This window comes from Onychomys torridus, chromosome 14 (assembly GCF_903995425.1).
Source record: "Onychomys torridus chromosome 14, mOncTor1.1, whole genome shotgun sequence".
Lineage (NCBI taxonomy): Eukaryota > Metazoa > Chordata > Mammalia > Rodentia > Cricetidae > Onychomys > Onychomys torridus.
This window is the reverse complement of record NC_050456.1, coordinates 80,670,263-80,693,149: the sequence shown is the minus strand read 5'-3', so window position 1 is coordinate 80,693,149 and position 22,887 is coordinate 80,670,263. Positions and strand designations below refer to the sequence as shown.

The 22,887-nt window shown below is 51.2% G+C and overlaps 1 gene segment (V, D, J or C); it reads left to right on the top strand.

Annotated features, from left to right (window-relative positions):
- The first annotated feature begins 1,206 nt into the window (after nucleotides 1-1,206).
- Nucleotides 1,207-14,934, top strand: LOC118595309. The segment is given in 9 exon segments: nucleotides 1,207-1,391; nucleotides 3,389-3,455; nucleotides 4,666-5,167; nucleotides 10,820-11,110; nucleotides 11,474-11,512; nucleotides 11,627-11,947; nucleotides 12,064-12,378; nucleotides 13,771-13,901; nucleotides 14,851-14,934. Coding segments are annotated over 9 exon segments (1,935 nt in total).
- The last annotated feature ends 7,953 nt before the right edge of the window (nucleotides 14,935-22,887 follow it).

Genomic DNA, 22,887 nt, shown 5'->3' with positions numbered 1-22,887 from the left:
AGGAGAGAATGGCCAGGGTGGGACAAGCTTGATGCAATGGTTTGAATAAGAATGCCCCCCACAGGCTCATGTGTTCTAATGCTTAGTCACCAGGGAGTGGCACAATTTTAAAGAAAGGCTTAGGAATGTGGCCTTGTTGGAGGAAGTGTGTCACTGGAGATAGGCTTTGGGGTTTCAAAAGCTCAAGCCAAGCCCAGAATCTATCTCTCTCTCTCTCTCTCTCTCTCTCTCTCTCTCTCTCTCTCTCTCTCTCTGCATATGGATCAGAACATGGTGCTCAGTCACTGCTCCAGACCTGCCTGCATGCCGCCATGCTCCCTGCCGTGATGATAATGGACTAAGCCTCTGAAACTGTAAGCCAGTACCAATTGCATGCTGTCTTTCATATGAGTTGCCTTGGTCATGGTGCCTCTTCCCAGCAGTAGAACACTGACTAAGACAATTGGGTAATATGGAGACAATGTGGGGGATCTGGGTAAATTGTTGGCATAGCATAAAAAGGGCATGAGAGTATAGAAAACAGCATGGGAAGGTACTGGAGAAATCATGGTACATAAAAGGTATACCAGGCTGACGGGAGCCATAAGCCTAAGCGACCCTTGACACACGTGCTGCCATATTTGGGCTTCTCGCCTCTTTTCTTAAATCTAGGCCTTGCTTAAGTCAACATAGCACCAGAACCTCTTCTCAGATATCAAGTGAATGAGCTGCAGTTAAGCAATTAGGCAGTTAGGCAAGAGTAGATAGATAACCCCCAGAGCAACATTCCCTGCTGGCCCAACAGCCCACAATTAAGTCCCTTCCTGCTTGCAACCCCCATAATTAAGTCCCTTCCTGCTTGCAACCCCCTTTGCCTACCTATATATGCTTTAAGAGAAAAATAAAATTTTGGAGCTTGATCAGACATCCTGTCTTGCTCTCATTCTTTGTGTCTCTTGTCCCTCTCATTCACTAGCCCTCCCTTTAGGTCCCTGTTGAGGACCCCACTGGCCGGGGCACCAGGCAGGTATCATATGACACTCTCAAGGCTAGCCTAGGACACTATGAGGAAACCATAGGGATAGTATGGGGAAACATGGCCACAGTGTGGAGGCAGAATGGGAACATGGAGACAATGGTAACAACTTGAAAGATCTGTATGGACAGTGTGTAGACAGCTTGGGGACAGTACGGACATTGTGGGGACAGTGGGGGAAGGCTGAGGCGATGGTATTGCCAACCATGAAGAGTGCTGACAGTGGCGCTGTAGCACACGCTGAGCAGGAAGAGGCTGATGAAGATGCTGATGGTTGCACAGAGCCCATCCAGCTCCCTGTCCTGGGCCTCAGCACAGGTCTTGTCCAGTTCCATCTCTGCACAGAAAAGGAGAAGCCAGTGTTTGCAGTAACAAGGTAGGACTAGGGTGATTTTCTGTGTGGCAGAGTAGGTCTTTGAGGAGGCAAGTGAGGTAGGAGCAGCTAGGGTGAGCATGCAGACCCCTTCTTTGGGCCCAAGTCTGTCTTCTGTCCTCCTGGGCCAGCAGGCTCAGTTCCCAAAAATTCTCCATCTCTGTCCCTGGGCTCAGGGTGATGGTGATCTGGACTGTGAAGAATCCCTCCTTGTATGTCTACCCCTCAGTACTAAAGCTGACTAGGCTGAAACAGAGCCTGTGACCCTTGAGGATAGTGACTATGAAGCCCTCCTGACCTTCTGTCTGTCCTCTGGTGACCAAGCCCAGAGAGTCAGAGTGATGGCAGAGCCTGCGTCTGGTGATGCTTGGACTCCAGAAAGAGTCCACAGTGGGAAGTGAGCCAGACAACTTGCTATGAAAGATCAGTGATTGTATGGAGTGGGAACGCAGGCCTGAGGGTCCAGGAATAGATTGGACCCCTCTAGGTCCGTTTGTATTATTGGCAGACTGGGGTGGAAACTCTCAGAAGATGACAGTTGTGTCTGTCTCAGATGACCCACATGTGAATGGTGAGTAGGATTTCTGTGAGTGGACCTGGTATTGTACATGGTGTCCATAGACCAGCTGATATGTATTCATTGTATGCACCAGTGGGTGTACAGGTGCTTCCCTCGGCTTAGTATTCTTCTAGAAATGAGAGGATGACCCAAGCATCACTTCCAGGGAACCTTGTTTCCCCGACTATGCTCTCACTAACTTTCTTGTCCACCCTGATCTGCTAGCTGGATGGACTACATTGCAGGTAATGGTCTGGCTGGGCTAGTAGAGGAGGCAGAGAGGCTATTGTGCTTGCAGGTGATCCCAGGGTGTTAAACGTGCAGGGATGTCTCTTCAAAGGGAGAGAGTGAGTAAGTTCTTTCCACCCAGAAGGCTGGGGGTGGAGGTGGTAAACAGCCTAGTGACCTTTGTGCTGTCTGTATAACTAAGACCACAGCACATCCCTACCCCCAAGACCCTTAAGATGTCACATGTTGTTAGTCTATAGAACCCATCTTTATGGAAGCTGTCACTTGTACTATAAAAAGACTTTCAATGCAGGCATGCCTTAAGCTTTGTTGTGCACATGGGACTGAGTTAATAATCACCAGGAAACTTTTTCCAAATTATAATGTACTTAAATATGCCTAAAATAAACTGCCCAGGATTAGACGCTCGAAGTTTAAATCAGCATTGGCTACTGAGCTGTGTTGAACTGAACTTCTTTCTTACCTCACACACACTGACATTCTGCTGGCTGTGGTGTATGCAGAGACCCCCACACCGATGATGGTGGGCACATTCACTAAGCTGTTGAAGGAGTAGAGTCCAGACTTTAGGACAGATGAAAAGGTCACTAGACATAGCTAGAGCTCCAAGGCATGGTCACTGACCAGGCAGCCAATGGTCACTGTAGACCCAAATGTGTCCCCACAGCTAGGGCTCATGTATAAGACAGATGCTGCCATAGTACTTGATACAAGAGAAGGAGAATGTGTAAGCATGCTGCCAGATGTGACTGAGCACATGTACTTGGAAACTCTCAGTCCTCAGCTTCCTCAGGTCCCTAGCCTTCTGTAAATCTCAAGCCAGATCCAGAACTGGGCTCATAGGTATTACATGCACACCTGATGAGCTCTACCTGCCTTATCTTCATTCTTTTTAACCCGTGGATCACCAGCGTAGGCCAACTCCATGCCAATCTGAGCTCAACCCATCCCCAGTCCACATCCAGAAATTTGCTGGACCAGCTGTCCAGGAAGACCACTCTGATGCCTTTTCCTCCTGTGCTTCATGGTTACAGAGATGGTCCATGTCAGTGTTCAATGACCAACCACAGCCTGCTCAGCTCAGGGGCCTCCAGACCCTTCACCGTTTCTGCCTGCCCTTGGCCCTTTCTTAGGTAGTTTGTCTCACTCTGGCCTGTCAGTCCCTTACTTGACTAGCGGTTCTTGTTCTCAGATCCCTGAGCTCTCAACAATCCCAGTGCCCCAGCCTTGTCTTTGTCCTGAAAGCTGCGTCTTCTCAAGTTGGTACTGAGACAATCAGCACCCTCTCTAGTGTATGGACCCACGTCCTGCCCTGATACGGCCCACCAGGAGCCTCCTCCTCAGCCCATGCCCCAGCCTAGCCACCCCAAGCTCCTAAATTTGTGTTCTAGGTCTCAGCCCGGAACTCAGAACTCTCAGATCTTCTTCTGCTTGCTACAATTGAGGAGCTACAATTTTCCAGCATGGGAAGCCCTGACCTGTCCTCTCCTCCCAGGCCAAGACCTGTTTCTTGTTCTCTGCAGAGCATCTTCCTGATGAGGTCTTCCTAACCTCTGGATATCCACCTTTCCCTTACCCTTCACAATACCTCTACCTTCTTTTCCCTACATGATGTCAGTGTCACTGGACCCAGAAAAACACCTCAGAGGCTGGCCAGTCCCTTGGCTCCGCTGACCCTGCACCACTCCCTTCAGTCCTGGGCACTACTGTCCTCCCTTTCCCCCTTCCTGCACCCACCCTCCTCCAAACCCTGAATGAGCTCCTTCCTCCACTCTGTGGGATCCACTGTCGTGTGCATCATGCTGTTAGAGCAGGTTTGATGCCCCTGTTCCACATCCTCATGAGCCCCTGGCATCAGCACTGGAATCCCTGTTCCACAGCTACAATCCATGAGGTTTCCTTGGCAGTGCCAGTGTTAGGAACCTTGTGCACCAGGTGACCAGGTCCCCTCTTAATTTTTCCAAGGGCTCCTCCTGAGTCCCAGCAGGGATTCTCTCTGTAGCCAAGATTCCTCCTTCTTGAAAACTCAGCCAGAGTCCACAGCCTCTTCCTTTTGCCATTCAGTTTGTACACCATACTCTGTCACAGCCCTTAGTCTCTTGCCTGTGCCTTGGGCTTATCTAGGTTTTCTTGAGATAGCACTAGCCAGAGACAGGGACAAGGAAATATGGTCACCAACACTGGACTTAGGTCAGACCTGAATGAGAGGCCCAGGTACTCTCCAGGGAAACTTCTCCAATGAGGTGGTCAGGAAAGAGTGGGCATAATCACTCAGCCTCAACCGACCCAGAGACCCCTGAAAGCCCAGGTGCACAGAGTCTCAAGGGTACTGCCTCACCCACCCCCACACATCCACATGAAGCCATCTCAGTCAGGTTGGACTCTCCCTCACCCCAACACAGAAACTCCCAGAATAAAGGGGAACTTCAGGAAATGCCTTAAGCCACCCACTGTCAATCCTGTTCTTAGTCATGCATGGGCAGGAAGTGGGGTGGCATTCGCATCTCTGGGAAAGACAAGAGAAGGCCAGGACCAAAACAGGAAGAGAAGGAGTTGCTTTCAAGGCTTCCACAAAGGAGTGGGTTCAGCAGAGAAAGGAGCTGCTGCGAAGGGAGAGGACCAGAGACTGGGGGCATCCGTGGCCCTTCTGGGTCTTTGAGTCATCATATCACAGGAGACTGGGAAGGAGCTGACAGACCAACCCTGACAGAAGAAGCCTGTGTGTTGAAGAGAAAGATTCCTGCCTGCAGCCTGGTGTCAACCAAGCAGCCTCTGGGAGCCCATGGACGGAAGCACAACAAGCAACTAGAACTGCCCACACCCACAGACAGAGCGGCCTGTGGAAGCCTCCAAGAGGCGATAGGATGTGGCAGAAAGCCTGAGGGATGGGTTTGGCCTGGACTACAGGTTGACAGAGCCCAGGCAGCTGAGCCAGTGAGGAAAGGAGAGCCAACAGATGCAGAGGCCTGTGGTAAGCAAAAAGGGGAGTGGGGAGTGTAACATCCAGGAGCTCATCTGGGAATGCCTGTAAGCCTGCTGGGAAAAGATGAGAGCCAAGGCAGGTACTCTGGGGTTCAAGGGTTAATCCCAGCATCCAAGAGAAACACCAGAAGTAAAGCCAAACCTTAACTGAAAGAAGGAAAGACAAGATAGAGAAAAGCCCAAGGAGTTCAAAGGACCAGGCAGGACAGCTTCAGGTGAGCGTGGAGAAGAGAGTGCTGGAGCAGGCCCAGCAGCTACATGGGGCTCAGGTGGGCAGGAGTCTGGCTGGAAACCCCAGAAATTCAGGGAATAGGCTTAACAGCTGTCCTGGGGCTGAGGGGTGTCACCGAGCTGAACTGCACAGAGAAACAAAGATAAATGGGAATGCTAGGGACCTAAGACTGAACAGCTACTCAGGACTGGGTAGATAGGAGGGTTAGGGTGTCGGTCATCCCCAGGAGCACAGGAAGCCAAGCTTGGCCGATAAAGGTAACCTGGGACAAGCAGGAGTGCTGGGGACCTAGTTGAGCAGATGTGGAAGAGTTGGGGCAGCAGGGAGTTAGAAACGGGGACACAGGCTGACCAGTACATGGCAACTGGGGCTCATAGAAGAGCTGGGGTCCAGGGCATTGCTGGGGTCCAGGGCATTCGGGGAAGCTCAGTGGACCATGCCGAGGTACATAAGAAAATTAGGGAAAACAGAGTGCTGGGAACTCAGTTCATCTCCCAGGACCTTAGGGAACCAGGTTGGGTAGCAAAGAGGAGCTGAGGCACATGACAGAGCTAGGAGACATAGGGAGTCCCAGGATTCTGGAGATCAGTTCTATCAGCTACAGAGAAGCTGGAACAGGTAAGCGTGGTGGACCAGGCTGAGCAGCACAGGGTAGCTGCATGGGGTTGGGCACACTGGGGCTAGCTGGGTAACCACAGGAATTCAGGACCAAAAAAAAAAAGAAGAAGAAGAAGATGGCCTGGGGATAGGTGGGAATGCTAGGTACCTAGGGTCGCCCCAGAGTTTAGGGAACCAGGCTGAGTAGCTATAGGGCTGAGGTGTTGGTGAAACTATGAGAACCAGATCAGGCAGGTAACTACCAGGGATCTGGGGAGATGGGGTTAATGGGGGTCCAGGACAGCCCCAGGAGCTGAAGAGAAAAAGAAGCCAGGCTTAAAAAGCTGTGTACCCTGCCAGCAGCTGATCTGATGCCCATAATAGAGACATCAAAGGGCTCAGAGCTCAGGTCAGACACCCTTCTGAGCAAAGAACAGCACAGGGGAAGGATGAGAGGCAGGAGTTACCAAGTCATCCTCTGGAGCCCGGTGAAGCAGCCAGGACTGTGGGTAGCAAGTGACAGAGGTCTGGCCAGACACCATCCCAGGCCAAGATGAGCATTACAGGGGTGTGAAGCAGGCAGCAGTGGATCATCTGAGAAGCTCAGGGAAGCCAGAGTACATGGAGAATCTGGAGAGGCCTGAAGAGTTCAGAAAACAAGACTACACACCTACAACAGGGAGAGGGCAGGCGAAGGTGAGAATGGGTTGAGAAGGTACAATGGAGTCAGGATGCATGGGAAGTGAACAGTTACAGCCGAACTGGAGTGCATCAGAGTGTGGGGATCCAGGCAGAGCAGCTAGAGGGGATTTGGGGTAGATAGAGGTGGGGCACCACATTAAGCTAACACAGGCAAGCTGGAGCCAGTGAGCACGTGGGATCCTGGCTGAGTAGACACAGGGGAGCTGGGATAGGAAGTAGTGAAGGATTCTAGGCTTGGCAGTTGGGAGTGTGGGGACCTGACTGAGCAATTACCAGGGATCTTGAGCTGAGAGGTGTATAAGGTATCAAGCTGAGCAGCTGAAGAGGAGCTGAGGCATTTGGGAGTGTAGGGGGCTAGGCTAAGCAGCTACAGGGGAGCTGAGCCATCAGGATATGCCGGGAGCCAAGCTGAGCAGCTACAATGGAGCTCAGACAGGAGCCTGTGCAGGGAGCCAGGGGAGCTGAGGCAGCAGGGTGTGCAGGGATCCAGGGGAGCTGAGGCAGCAGGGCGTGCAGGGATCCAGGCTGAGCAGCTACAGTACAGCTGAGGCAGGAGGATGGCCAAGGATCCAGGGTAGCTGAGGCAGCAGGATGTGCAGGGATCCAGGCTGAGCAGCTACAGGGGAGCTGAAGCAGCAGGGCGTGCAGGAATTCAGGCAGAGCAACTACAGTACAGCTGAGGCAGGAGGATGTGCAGGGATCCAGGCAGAGCAGCTATGTGTAGTGAAGCTGAGGCAGGTGAATACGCAGGGATCTAGGGAAGCTGAGGCAGGAGGATGTGCAGGGATGCAGGTGGAGCAGCTACAGGGAAACTGCGATCAGTGGTACTAAAGTATTCCAGGCTGAGCAGCTACAGGAGATCTGAGATAGGGAGCAGTGTAGGGTTCCGGTATGAACAACTACAGAGAAACTGAGGCAGGTAAGAGCATGGGAAACCAGACTGGGCAGCTACAGGAGAGCCAGGGTAGGTGAGAGTTCTGAAAGGTTAGAGAAGCCTGGCAGCATAGCAAATAGGAAACCAGACTCAGTGTCTACAACAAAGCTAAGGCAGATGAGGGTGTGGGGAATGGGCTGAGCAGGTACTGGAGAGCTGGGGCAGGTAAGAGTGTGGGGAATGGGCTGAGCAGGTACTGGAGAGCTGGGACTGGTGAGAGTGTGGGGAATGGGCTGAGCAGGTACTGGAGAGCTGGGGCTGGTGAGAGTGTGGGGAATGGGCTGAGCAGGTACTGGAGAGCTGGGGCAGGTAAGAGTGTGGGGAATGGGCTGAGCAGGTACTGGAGAGCTGGGACTGGTGAGAGTGTGGGGAATGTGCTGAGCAGGTACTGGGGAGCTGGGACTGGTGAGGGTGTGGGGAATGTGCTGAGCAGGTACTGGGGAGCTGGGGCTAGTGAGGGTGTGGGGAATGAGCTGAGCAGGTACTGGGGAGCTGGGACTAGCTGGGGAGGTGAGAATATGGGGAATGTGCTGAGCAGGTACTGGGGAGCTGGGGCTGGTGAGAGTGTGGGGAATGTGCTGAGCAGGTACTGGGGAGCTGGGGCTGGTGAGAGTGTGGGGAATGTGCTGAGCAGGTACTGGGGAGCTGGGACTAGTTGGGGAGGTAAGAATATGGGGAATGGGCTGTGCAGGTACTGGGAGGCTGGGCTAGTGAGGGTGTGGGGAATGAGCTGAGCAGGTACTGGGGAGCTGGGACTAGCTGGGGAGGTGAGAACATGGGGAATGTGCTGAGCAGGTGCTGGGGAGCTGGGACTGGTGAGGGTGTGGCCAATGTTCTGAGCAGGTACTGGGGAGCTGAGGCTGGTGAGGGTGTGGGGAATGGGCTGAGCAGGTACTGAGGAGCTGGGGCTGGTGAGGGTGTGGGGAATGGGCTGAGCAGGTACTGAGGAGCTGGGGCTGGTGAGGGTGTGGGGAATGGGCTGAGCAGGTACTGGGGAGGTGGGACTAGCTGGGAAGGTGAGAATATGGGGAATGTACTGAGCAGGTACTGGGGAGCTGGGGCAGGTGAGGGTGTGGGGAATGAGGTGATGGGGCCTGGGGAACTGTGGATGAATAGTTAAAGGGGAATCAGGTAGATGAGAATGTGGGAGAACAGACTGAGAAGCATTCCAGACCACCCCAGCAGGGTCTGTGTACTGCCAGGAGCTCCATTAGCTAACCTTAGCAATCACAGGGTTTGAGGAACAAGGCTGAGTTGAAATGGTAGGCAAGATAGGGTGCCAGTGACAGAGGGGAGGGATAAACTACCCTTCCTTCACACTGGGAGAGAGAAGAAAATTAAAAGTGTAAAAAGCCCGGAGGTGAGGGCTAGAGCTGATCTAGCTGTCTGCTGTGAGGGTGGGGACAGGCCTGAAAGTAAGTCGGTTTGTCTTCTGGTGAAATCAGGGAGGCTGATCCAAAAGGACAAAGGGGTCCTATCAGAGCAAGGAAGTCCTGGAGCTGGGGACAGTAGAGGAGTACAGGGACCACAGAGACCAGGAGACCAGATGAGAACACATTTGAAGAGGGCACAATAGGAAATCTGCAAGGGAGTGCCCTTGGGGGACAGGAGGTGGCCCCTGAGGGCTCAAGAAGCAAGCCCAATGTCAGAAGAGATGGGGGTTAGGAGAAGGCTGGACAGGCAGCAGGCAGCCCCAAGAGCTTAGGGGGGGAAAGGCAGATAGGGAAGCAGGTCAGGTCCAACAGGGTAGCCTGACATACTCAGGACACAGAGGCAGAACTAAAGGAGCCCTGCTGGAGAGAGCTGATACAGGCAGCAAGAATAGCTAAGGGCTTAGAAAGAACCAGTCCTGGGGCTGGAGGGGTCAGGAAGGGCCTCTGGCTGAGCAGGAACAGGGATGGTGGGGGGAGGTAGGGGGGCAGGGTCCTCGGGCTGACCTTACCAAAGGAACTTCACGGTTGCAGCTCTCAAGTCAGGGCCCTAACTTTGATCCTAGGCGGCTGTGGAAACAGAAGGCAGGAAAACCAAACCTGTCCCAACAACACAGGATACCCAGGGTCAACCTACAGAAGGAAGGGAGTGTGGGGACTAGGCCTGAACAGGGGATGTCAGAGCTGAGGTGCAGGGGAGACCAGCAAGGCCCTGGAAATAAAGGGAGGAACTACGGACTGAAAGGACAGGGAAGGGGCGGTTCCGGCCAGCTTCGTGAAGAATGGGGATTTCTCCAACTTCAAGGGCCCAGGGATACTGAACAAGGAAAGGGGCTTTTCTAGGGTCTGGCAATACAAGTACAAAAGGAATGCAGGTCAGTGTGAAGAACAAGATGGAAGACATGGAAAGCCAAGGATGAGCTCACCAGGGTCTCCTCAGTGTGACTGAACCGTAGCAAGGTGTTGATCAGCCAGGGCAGGACAGGCCAGTGCAGCCCACACTAGGTACCTGAAAGGTGGGGATGTTGGTGGTGAACTGTAAGAGCTGAGAGAAAGACCTGAGAAGGGGATAAGGTACAAAGGAGCAGCCAAGAGCACATATTTAGGAGCCTAGACTGACTTGAGAGGGGGTAGGTCGAGGAGGGGAATCCTAGAGGGTTGTATATGGGCAGGATGTGGCTCCAGACCCAGGAGTACAGAGTGCTGACCCTACTTAGTTCAAAGCCACTAGAAAAGACACCACCCACACAGCGAAGCTTTGGCCAGAGCTCTGGGACTGTGGAGAGTTCAGGGCACCTAAGAACATGGGCCGTCAGTCAACCATCAACCCTCCAAGGCAGGAGCAAGCAGCCTAGGAGTTGGCAAGAGCCAACATGGCTGGGCAGGCAGAGCTAGGAAGGAACTGCCAGCTGGAGGACTGTGCTGGCTTTCGTTTGTCATCCAGTGTTGGCCTGATTGCATGCAGCCATATGGCCTTGGCACAAGAGACCAAAGAGTGGGGCCTAGGTACCCACCCTGGACAGCTGGTGTGGCAGTCCTCTGAAAATGTACTAGGAATGGGACTGTGCCCAAAGCACCTCAGGCCTGACCTAACCTGATGATCCTGACATTCACCAGCCCAATCATTGGATGTTGCCTACACCATGTAGAGAGCCAGAGCATTGGGAGGGCTGAAGACAAAGGCCTTCTAGAGGCTTGGATCAGTCATATCTGACAGCAGGATCACACATGCCCCTTTTCTTGCAGCCACAACAACAGCCCCATCTGTCTATCCACTGGCTCCTGGATCTGGAGGCACATCTGGCTCCACAGTGACCCTGGGATGCCTGGTCAAGGGCTATTTCCCTGAGCCGGCAACTGTAACCTGGAACTCTGGATCCCTGACCAGCGGTGTGCACATCTTCCCATCTGTCCTGCATTCTGGTCTCTACTCCCTCAGCAGCTCAGTGACTGTGTCCTCCAGCACCTGGCCCAGCCAGCCGGTCATCTGCAACGTAGCCCATCCGGCCAGCAACACCAAGGTGGACAAGAAAGTTGGTGAGAGGACAAGCAGGGGAGGAGTGGTTCACCAGAGGTGCGGCTTGAGCCTCCTAGACCAACCAGGCAGGGCGGCCATTGCCAGGGAGGAGACCTCAGCCCAGGACAGCAGGACATCCTGTCTGTCCCACTTCTGGAGACTTCTGTCCATGTCCTTTACACTCATGGACTAGTACTCTGGATTGCATGGATGCCCATGCCCCTCATCCTGGACACACAGAGGCAGACTCAGGTATGAACCTGCCAAAGGTCATACCCAGGAGCACCCTGGCCTGAGCCCACACAACAGCCAAACTCTCCCTTCTCCCATCTTGGTGCCTTCCCATCTCCAGACCCCAGTAACACACAGTCTTCTCTCTGCAGTGCCCAGAGTTGGCTGTTCCAAGCCTTCGTCATGTCCAGGTAAGTCAATAGACCTTTCACTCCAGCCCCTATATGCAGCAAGTGCCCTAAGTAGTACACATTAGGGGGTGGTCCAAGTATTGCTCTATTTCCATCTTTCTTCTTCATCTACAGGCCCAGAAGTATCATCCGTCTTCATCTTCCCACCAAAGCCCAAGGACCTGCTCACAATTTCTCTGAGTCCCAAGGTCACGTGTGTAGTGGTGGACATTAGCCAGGATGATCCGGAGGTCCAGTTCAGCTGGTTTGTAGATGACACGGAAGTGCATACAGCTCAGACGAAACCCCGGGAGGAGCAGTTCAACAGCACCTTCCGAGTAGTCAGTGTCCTTCCCATCGTGCACCAGGACTGGCTGAATGGCAAGGAGTTCAAATGCAAGGTCAACAGCATAGCCTTCCCTGCCCCCATCGAGAAAACCATCTCCAAGAAGAAAGGTAGGAGCTGCAGAGTGGGTGATGTAGTGGCTGCAACAAGGTGTAGACATGTTTTGGCATCAACACACTTCTGCCCTGTCCGTGACCTCTGTGCTGACCACTCTCTGTATCCACAGGGCAAATTCAGACTCCACAGGTATACCTCCTACCCCCGCCCAAGGAGCAGATGACCAAGAATAGAGTCTCTCTCACCTGCATGATAACAGGCTTCTACCCTGATGAAATTTATGTGGAATGGCAGAAGAATGGACAGCCAGTGCAGAACTACAAGAACACTCAGCCCGTCTTGGACGAGGATGAGACTTACTTCCTCTACAGCAAGCTCAATGTGCAGAAGATCGATTGGGAAGCACAAAATACTTTCACCTGCTCTGTGGTACACGAAGCCCTGCACAATCACCACACAGAGAAGACTCTCTCCCACTCTCCTGGTAAATGAGCTTAGTGTCCTGTGAGCCCTCTGGCCCTAAGAGATGTTAACACCTACCTCCACCCCTTCCCTGTATAAATAAAGCACCCAGCATTGCCCTGGGACCCTGCAAAAATGTCCTGGTTCTTTCTGAGATATAGAGTCTACCTAGATCATGGGCTGTGGGGTCTCCAGGATTTGAGACCTGAATTAACACTAGGAAGAAAACATGGCTCTGTACTGCCAGACCCAGCACTCTTGAATTTGCCTGGCCTGAAAGGAATTTATTCCTCACTAGAAAGGCTTATCCCTAGGCAGTGCCTCTCACTTGCCCTCCCTCTAACTAGCAGTTCACCTGTTAGGGTGCAGAGATGCACCTAAGACTTCCCCAAAAGAAAGGAGCACACAAACCCCATCTCCCTCAGTCTGTCCTTACCCCACTCCCTGTCCAAGGATATCTCTGAGTGCACCAAAAAAGATGTATGTGATCTAGGCTTGCAGACAGACCCTGGCTGCCCCTCCGCTCAGTCCAGGAAGCTTTCCAGGGACTAGGTCTATGGCATAGGGTGAGAACGAAGGTAGTTCTCACTACCCATCAGAGGGACTATCACAAGTCCATGTGGCTGCTGAACCTAGACCCATTAGAACCATCCTTCTGAGAAACACTCAGCCCACAAGGCACACACACACACACACACACACACACACACACACACACACACACACACACACACACACCACTGAAGTCTCCTGCATAGGACTCAAAGCTAAAGATGCATAAGGTCTTTTCACATGCCCCTCCTCAACATCTACAAGTGGACCAACTGAAACAGATAACTTTTCTCTGCCAAGGATGCTCACAATCCTCCTCCTACACACATAAGTCCCCTCAGGCCCAATCTGTCCCTGAACCCTCAGGCCAGTGCTCCTATCTCACACTATTGACACTATTCCAAAGCTGTATAACTTGGCTCACTTCCCAGTGTGGACCTAGTCTAGGCAACACCAGGAATAGGCTCTGCCATCACTCTGGCCTTCTAGGCTTGGTCACCAGAGGACAGACAGAAGATCAGGCAGGCTACACAGCCACTACCCACAAGAGTCACAGGCCCTGATTCAGCATAGCCAGTCGCAGAACTGAGGAGTGGAGCAAACAGAACAGTCTTCTACACAGTCCACGCCACCATCAGGTCCACTGTGTCTGGCTGAGCCCAGGGACAAAACTGGAACACTTTTGTGAACTGAGGTTTCTGATCCATAGAGAGCAGAAAGAAAGCTGGCCCCAGGGAGGGTCTGCTGGCCCAGCCCAGGTGGTCCTTTCTCCTCCGCCTCCATGCAGACCCACTTGACACACAGGGAATCACTCCCTGCCCCACCTTGTTGGGACAAACACTGACTGCCCCTCTCTGTCCAGAGCTAGAACTGGATGACAACTGTGCTGAGGCCCAGGATGGGGAGCTGGATGGGCTGTGGACGACCATCACCATCTTCATCACCCTCTTCCTGCTCAGCGTGTGCTACAGCGCCACTGTCACACTCTACAAGGTCGGCCACACTGTCTCCACAGTGTCCATACTGTCCTCACCCTGCTTCCAATCTGTCACCACGCTGTCCCATTCTACCTCCCATGGTTTCACTTCCTGTCCCGTGTTGTCTACTGTTTTCCTCACACTGTCCCCCATGCTATCGCTGTGATGTCCTACACCCCAAACTGTCCCATCCTGTTTACCACATTGTCACATGCTGTGCAATGCTGTCTACCCTGCTGTCTTGACAGTCTCCACAATGTCCCATGCAGTCTCCATGATGCCCCAAATGGTCCCCATTTTATCCTATACTGTCCTATGCTGCCCCACAGTGCTGTTGTCTGGGCGTCCATGATCCCTATTGTCCATACTGCGCATGTTGTCCCCCAAATTGTCCATACCACACTGCCCCACATACTGAACCCTACTGTCCCATAATGTTCCCTTGCTGTCCCCAACCCTATCCTTACACCATCCCCCTTAGTTCTTGTGTTGTTCCCACGCTGCCTTGTGCTATTTCCCATGATGTCCCATGCTGCCTACCATTCTGAATCTCATGCTGTCCCTACACTGACCTACAATGGCTAACATGTACCTTGTTCCATGCTGTCCTCACCTCATCACTCATTCTGTCTTTAGGCAACACCCCACTCCATTACCACACTGTCTCTATTCAGTGCCCACACTGTCCTGACACTGTCCCATGCTGTATCCTCAGCCTGGTCCCATGCTCTCCACCAATCTATCCCACACTATTCCCATACTGCATCACCACAATCCTCCCATTCTATCCTCTCTGGTCCCCATGCCATCCTCCAGAATCCAACACGGCTGGAGAGGGGCTCTGGGAGTGGGTGCTTGCCTAACTTACCTACCTGTCTAGAGGGGACTTCAAGGGAAACAGTCCTTGATTTATCCACAGGACAGAGTGCAGGCCTAATCCTTGACTTACCCACCCTGCCCCACAGGTAAAGTGGATCTTCTCCTCCGTGGTGGAGCTGAAGCAGACACTGGCTCCTGACTACAGGAACATGATTGGACAAGGGCCTTAGGCTGCCTCCTACAATGGGCAAAGGGTTTCCCAGGCCCAGAAGGACCTTGTTGAACATGCCAAGCAGCCTGACTCAGATCACACTGTCCACACACACTTCACTACCCTCTGAGCCTGAGACCCAGCCACCCTCAATTCTTCCCTCATTGGAAGACCATGTGAAGAGTAGATTCTGCCCCAGGTGACAGCCACCAGGACCTAAAACACCATCACAGCAGCAGCCAAGATACTGGATGGGGCCAGAAGGGCCATAGTTTCAACAGTATATCCAAATGCTTGGGACAGAAGAGCATTCACTGAAGAAGAGACAAGTGCCCACATTGTCTGTGTCCAACTAGAAAAGGACTAACCTTAGAGCCAGCCCTGTCCACATCATCCTCTAAAACACAGGGATTCCTGACAGAAGAAGCAGTTTTCAGATCCCCAAAAGTAGACATCTTTCAACCAAGCCAGGAAGACCAAGGTGACCATGGCCCAACTGAAACTCAATGGAGTTATTCCAGTGGCCTTTGTATCACCCATATCCAAGCCAGGCTCCTTCCTATCCCTTCCACAAGCCCTGGGATAAGGGAAAAGCCTGTGTTTTTCAAGGTCTTGGGACAGAACCTTCCAAAGATTGGGCTCCTTGTGTAGATCCCTCTTCTGGTTCAACAGACTGGATTCTCAGATGAAGGAACCAATCACAGACAACCCTGACCCCACGGCCTTGAGACCTAGACACTGCCACCTCCCTGGATGTCTCAACTACACTCTGGGGACATAACAGAGGAAGGCCTGGGCTTCATGGCCTCTGTGTGGCCCTGGCAGGTGCAGGTGCAGAGGACACTGATCAGTAACTAACAATGACCTCCTGGAAAGGGACCTGATGAGCAGATTCCAAGCAGGCCGGAAGAAAGAAGACAAAGAGCAATAGAGGTGGTGGGACACTGGAAAGAACCATGGTACAGCAAGCTCATCCTCCAGGCCTGACGTCTGCCCAGGACACTCACAGCAGCTACTAACAGTTGGAGGAGAAGCCCAAGGAATTGCCATGTCCTGAAGCACTATCTACTGATATGTGGAGTAGGTTGCCTACAGAGGTCCAATACTGGCTTTTCCATCATTTCTCAGCCAATGAAGAGACAGGAAGAAAAAGGAAAGTAAACCGGAAAAGTAGGTACCTGCCCTTCAATGACTGGCAGTAAGTTCTCAGAGGACTTGGGGCTTTGGCTTCTAATTTCCTAGAGATCATTGATACCTTTAAGATCTTGCTCTGGTTTGTTGTGTTTGTTTGTTTTTGTTTTTTGACAATAAAACATTCTTCAGACATTCTACAATCACTGTGTTCTTCCTATATGGACCGGCCCTGACATTCAGGAACAAGGCACAATTAGGCAGACCAGTGAGCCATGCAGGTCCCTCTACCTATCTCTTTGTTGTGTGTTCTCCCAGGCCTCCCCTGGAGGGCCTCCACTGCTGGGCCCCAGCTCTGCTACCTTACACTACATAGGCCATCAGCCTATCCTCCCTAAAGGCAGTTTCTTCCCAGCTAGAGGCTGGCCCCAAACCAGCCACACTAACTGAGAAGCATGTGCCTCCCAGTGACCCCAGGCTGCTGTGACAAAGGACCTGGATTCAGCTGCCTCCATAACTGATGTTTATTGTCTCAAGCCCTAGTAGAAGGCCCAGATCAGGGGGTGACGAGGTGGATTCTCAGCAGGGCTCTGCTTGGCTTGTAGATGCCTTCTCCTCTGGGTGTCCTCAAAGGCCATCCCTCTGTGTGTCTACATCCTGGTCTCTCCTCATAAGTGCACAGATGGCTGGAGGAGGTACAGCCTAGCCCTCATCATAACTTGCATGTTTAGGATCCTGTCTGTGCAGGGTGGTGGTGGTGCATGCCTTTAATCCCAGCACTCAGGAGCCAGAGGCAGGTGGATCTCTGAGTTCAAGGCCAGTCTAGTCTACAGAGTAAATTCCAGGACTTCCAGGGCTGTTCCACAGAGAAACCCTGTCTTGAAAAAAAAAAAAAATCCTGTCTGCAAACATAGGCACAGTCTGAGGTCCTAGGAACCAAAATGTTGATTGGTGAATCTGCTGGGGAAAGAATCTAGCCCATAATAGCTTGTCCAATGGTCCCAAAATGTTCAATTCTTTCCTACATACAATGTTCCCCATGCCAACACCCCAAATCTCACCCATCCAGCATTCAGATCTATCCCAAATACCCTCCAAATATCTGCTAGTTAGGTCAGGGTGAGATGTGGATGAGCCTCTTTTGGGGTCAAATACAGACTGTACAGGCCATGGCTGTCAGGAAAGTCAAGACAGTAGGTGCAGAGCAGACATTTGTACCAGGATGATCTGAACAGATGCTCAAGTCCAAAGGCAGATTATAGACTAATGACATGCTATAGAAAAGATAGCCCATGGTAATCCTCTCCCACTAGCTCAGTGATAACACCCTTTCTATATGGCAAAGTGAAGGAATGGGAAACAGAAGAGAGATGTCCAGGGAAGGGAAAGATTACACAGGGGCTGCATGTGTCAGTATCCTACCACAGCTGGACTCTGTCTTCCCACAGAGATCAGGAGACACAGACGCCATGGCCTGAGGTGGCCCTGTAGAGAGATATCTGGGGCCCGGAAAGATGCTTCTGGAATGTAGGGAGTATTAGTACCCATGGAAAGAAAAGATGTACCATCAAAGGCCCCCTGAGTAGACGCCCCAAGAACAGGTGCTGGATGCTGGCTGGGCAGTGAGTTCTCTGGTGGAATTTAATGGCTGAGATGTCTTAAGGCATATCCTTGATGGTTAGAGACTCTCCGTGTCTATACAACATCTAGCGGTGGCTATATGAGGGAGCTCAGCTAGGCGGGACTGGTCAGGAGAGTATCCTGTCAGCACAGCTACAGCGGGTGCAGAATCCAAACTGGCCAGGGCCATTGCAGCTTCTGGTGTTGGGAAAGGCATGCTTTACCTTGAACGGAGGAGCAGCAGGTTCCTGTGAGTAGCATTGCTGCTATAAAAGCCGTAGGGAGATGGACAGAGGAGGCGCTGAATTTGTGGCTCATGCACAGAGAGCTGCATGGAGCCTGGGCTTTGGCCACGTGTACTGGGCAGCTGATACAAAGCTCCTCACTCACGAAACAGAACTGGCAGTGGAGGCAATGGAACCTAGAGTACGAAAAAGGACAGCTCTGCCTTAGTCCTGAGGAAAGCTGTTTAACCCTCCACCAACTCTCTGCTTAGTGTATGGCCGAGCCAACCTCCCTGCAAAGTGAGGGAGAACAGCCATAGAGAACTTAGCGAAGATTTGGGCCTGGGACAGTTTTGTTGGTTTGATAAAAACACCCTGTGAAAGAAAACTTAAGGAAGGAAAAGTCTGTTTCTGTCCCATAGTTCAAGTGTACAATCCACCATGGCAAGTGTCTTAGTATCCCTTCTGTTGCTGTTGTAAAATAAAGGCAACTGCCACTGGAGGTTGTGGTCTATCATTGTGCCGAGTGAGAGCAGCAACCCGAGGCAGCTCGTCACGTCCACCGTCAAGACCAGAGAGAGTGAGTGCATGCTGGCTCACTACTCAGTGACACATAACGTTAAGAAGGAAATCTGGTGGGGATTGAAGAGGAAATGGAGGAGAGGAAATATGGGATGGATTGTATCAAAACACTGTGTGTGTGTGTGTGTGTGTGTGTGTGTGTGTGTGTGGAATTCCCAAACGATAAAGAAAAGCACTTTAGGAATAACTCAGCAGGTAAAGGCATCATGCATGAAGCTGTGGTGGTGAAAGCATGCATCTACTGAAAATCCAGGAGCTGGATTTGATCACCAGGACCCACACGGTAGAAGGGAAAAATCAAATCATACCCAGAAGTTGTCCTCCTACCTCCATGTGCACCCATGGCATGTGCACACACACAAACATACATGCACACACTCAGCATAAACACACACACACACACACACACACACACACACACACACACACACACACCCCACATACGTGCACACACATGTTTCTTAAGGACTGCACCCTTCATCTATCTTTCTGCAGGTACTCTTCTGCATTGCTGAATGTGTTCACGCTCCCATCGTGCCAAACAGCACATCTTCCGCATCCTTCCACTCCACTTTCTGCTTTCAGTGTGGTTGTGACAACAAGAAGTGAGTCGTAAATGTGCCACAGCTTCAGTGTGATGCTGACATGGAATTTCCTCCACCAAGTCAATTGTTCTGCTACTTCTGAAACAGCCAGATGCTTCCCTAGAATGTAACGCAGGTCTCCAGGTCAGTCTTGATGGAACCCCGTCCCCTGAGGTCTCATGAGCTGGGTCCTTGCTGTCTACAGTCCCTTTCTGATGTTTGCCTGCACTGGGCTTCCTCTTCCTGTAGCATCCATGTAAGTGATCCCTAAAGGTGCCCCATCTTTTCCTCTGTGCACAAATCTGTCCATCTTACTTTTTAGGTTACTAGACTGGGTGTATTCTGAGAAAGTATTTATTTACAACCAGAGAATTATACATTTCCCAAAATTCCTACTGTTCTGGTTATTGGTGCTGTTTGTCCTTACTTGTGTTTAGCCCTTACAATGACAAAGACCCATTCTTTACTTCCTTTCACCCCCAACTCTCATTCTCTCTCTCTCTCTCTCTCTCTCTCTCTCTCTCTCTCTCTCTCTCTCTCTCTCTTCCTCCCTCTCCCTCTTCTCCCCACTCTGTGTGTGTCTGTGTCTGTGTCTGTGAGAGAGAGAGAGAAGGAGGGAGGGAGGGAAAGGGGAGGGAAGGAGGGAGGGAGGGAGGGAAAGAGGGAAGGAGAGATAAGGAGTGTGTATAGGTGTCTGGTATGGTCAGAAAAGGCATGTGATCCCCTGAAGCTGGAGTTACAGGAGGTTGTAAACCACCTGACATGGCTACTGAGAACCATACTTGGGTCTTCTGCAAGAGCAACACATGTTCTTAACTGCTGAGCCATATCTCCAACACCCCAGTTTTTCTCTTGAGGCCTTGTATGTCATCCAGAATAAAGTCAGCTAGTACATATCCAACACAGCCCAGCATGGACAGGACAGACACAGCTAGAAACTTGGAGGACTGAGCATCCTTCCAACTGAGCACCAGGACCTGGTTTCTGTTAGGTTAGAACCTCAGTCCTCAAAATGAGGAAATCGAGTCTGCTGGGCCACAGAGACTTGCTTTCGGTGTGGGCAAGCATGAGTCCTTTGTGTTACCACAGCTAGAAAAAGATGCTTCTGCTGAGAAGCTGCCTGCGAGGAGGCTGTTGACACAGATGAGATGTGAAGCATGGCAACCGCTGCAACCCACATGACAGGCTGAGTTACAGACTGTGGCTTTGGTGCCAGGAAAAGTATCAACCAGCAGTCCTACAAAAGCTCCAGAGCCACAAGGCCATCGCATGTCTGGAGTGTCAACCAACATCACATGTCTGGAGCAGATAGATTTCAACTGATACTTCCGTGACAAGGAGGGAGCCACATGGCAGGCATGCCCTCATGTTGCTGTGCAGAGATGTGCAGAATCAAGTAGTGAGGCTAGGGCTGTGCTTAGGAACCTTGGCACCAGAAGAGAAGGGTTTTGCTAAAGGAGTATCACAAGCATCATTGTACAATTTTTATCTTCCAGCCAGAGAAAAGCTCCAATACAGACTCTCAGGACCAAGACAGGCCATGAGTCTCCAGTCTTGGTATTATTTTATGTTCTCTGAGGCTGCCCAGGGGTGTGTGGATTGAAAACATCAAACCAGAAAGCCAGAGAGGAATCTGGACACAACCTCCCAGAACAAACAGAGCATGGTCATGATCCCTCCAGGAATCCTTCTCCTGTAGGCTGAGGTAGGCAGTCTTAGCGAAGGTGTCATCTAGTGTCTCAAGAGGCCTTGCAGGCCCTGAGACATTTGCTGATCAGTATGGTCATTTGCTCATTATTTCAGGTGTTTTATTTATTTATTCATTTATTAATTAATTCATTTATTTATTGTGCATGTGCGTGTGCGTGTGTGTGTGTGTGTGTGTGTGTGTGTGTGTGTGTGTGTGTGTTGCTAGGAGAACACATGCCACAGAACAGAGAAATCAGAGAACTTGCAAGAGTCAGTTCTCTCTTTCTACCATGTGGGTCCAAGATATCAGACTCCAGTCATACAGCTTGGCATCCTTACCTGCTGAGCCATCTCACTGGCCCATCCTTTCAGTCATTTGTTGATTCCTTCATCCATTCATCTGGCTGTCCTGAGGCCAGGCTGTGCCCTTTGCCCTCCAATCCCTGGAGCCAGAATGGGAAGCAGATTGATAATGGCAGACACATAAGAGAAGAAGTAGTGTCAGAGATGATGCCAGGGTACAGAGAGAGACTGACAGTAGCTTGCAAAGGGTGAAGCTCTGAGGATTATTTTGGGAGCATTGGAGAAGCAGGCAAGGCCTCTGGTGTAGCACAGACCCAGCACTCCAGGCCAAGTGATCCTAGAGAGGTTTAGTTTCTTCTCTGCAATGGGCTGCTATGACAAATGGATTCTTTGAAAGGACTATACCAACTTGTGAGGCTCACACAGAACTGGGGTCAGCAGACAGGATCTGAAGTTGAGATCCTCCATGAGAAACCTATGAGGAGACAGACTGTATCTATGACAGGAAGGAAGGGCTGCTAAAAAGGTACCCAAAGCCCTCTGAGAGCTTTTGCTCTGCAGCCCTTCCTGAGAGCCTCCCAGTTGGTGCCCTGAAGCATGGCAGGAACACAACCCTCTCTGGGGGTTCTGCTGCTGTCAAGGGTCTCTGAATTTTCACCTTCCATTTGAATTGTTTCTCCTGCATAGCAAATGAAGTTACCCTCGTTTCCCCTCAATGTCTTCCCTATCCATTCTTCTAGGGTGGTAGACAAGAACCCAGGACAGGAAAATAGATCACTTCAATATAGTACCAACTGCATGCCCTAAGTAACCTACATCCTCCACGAGGCCCTCCCCTACCATCACCACCTCCCAATAAAGCCATCATGTTCTGAATCCATCCACGACAGCTTGACCCACTGATTAGTTCAGAGCTCTCAAGCTCTAGCCATCTCTGGGAAGTCCTGCATAGACACCTCCAGAGAAATGCCATCACTTAATCCAGTCAAGGTGATAGTCAAATGAGCCATCTCATCAGAGAAGGAAGAATCTTGCCACAAGTTCACAACATCAGCTCCTGCCTCAGTTTCCACCCTGCTGGCTTGTCCCAAGAATATCAAACTTACCATCCACACTTCCAGCCCAGCTGTGTGGCCAGTCTCTTAAAAGCCTTCAGTCCCTCCCCCATTTTATCTGTATCTGGGTCTCTGTCTATATAGCCATCCTTCTACAGCTGGAGCTGGAGCTGTTATTTCTGTGGATTATCCATCTGTCCTATATGTCCTCTGTCTGTTGTCTACCTACATCATCTCCATTTCATCATCCTCTGTCTCTATCACCCACTGTTTATATCTGTCCTCTATCATCCATGTATCATCATCATCTTCTGTCTCTATCACCCACTGTTTATATCTGTCCTCTATCATCTCCATTTCATCATCTTCTGTCTCTATCATCCACTGTTTATATCTGTCTTTATCTATCATCCATGTATCATCATCCTCTGTCTCTCTCATCCACTGTTTATATCTGTCCTCTATCATCCATGTATCACCATCATCCTCTGTCTCTATCATCCACTGTTTATCTCTGTCCTCTATCATCCATGCTTCATCATCATCATCCTCTGTCTCTATCATCCACTGTTTATATCTGTCCTCTATCTATCATCCATGCATCATCTGGCACTCGCTCTGCTTCTCTGAAGAACTGTGGGTACTCATCTCTGAGACTCTGAAAAATTAAAAAGCCTAGCATGGTGTCAGGCAGGCATGATGACTGGACTGTGCTTGTTTGCAAGTTTGCTTCAAGGTGGGAGCAGCACTTAGATGGTGTCTGTCTGAGTAGGTGTACCAGGGA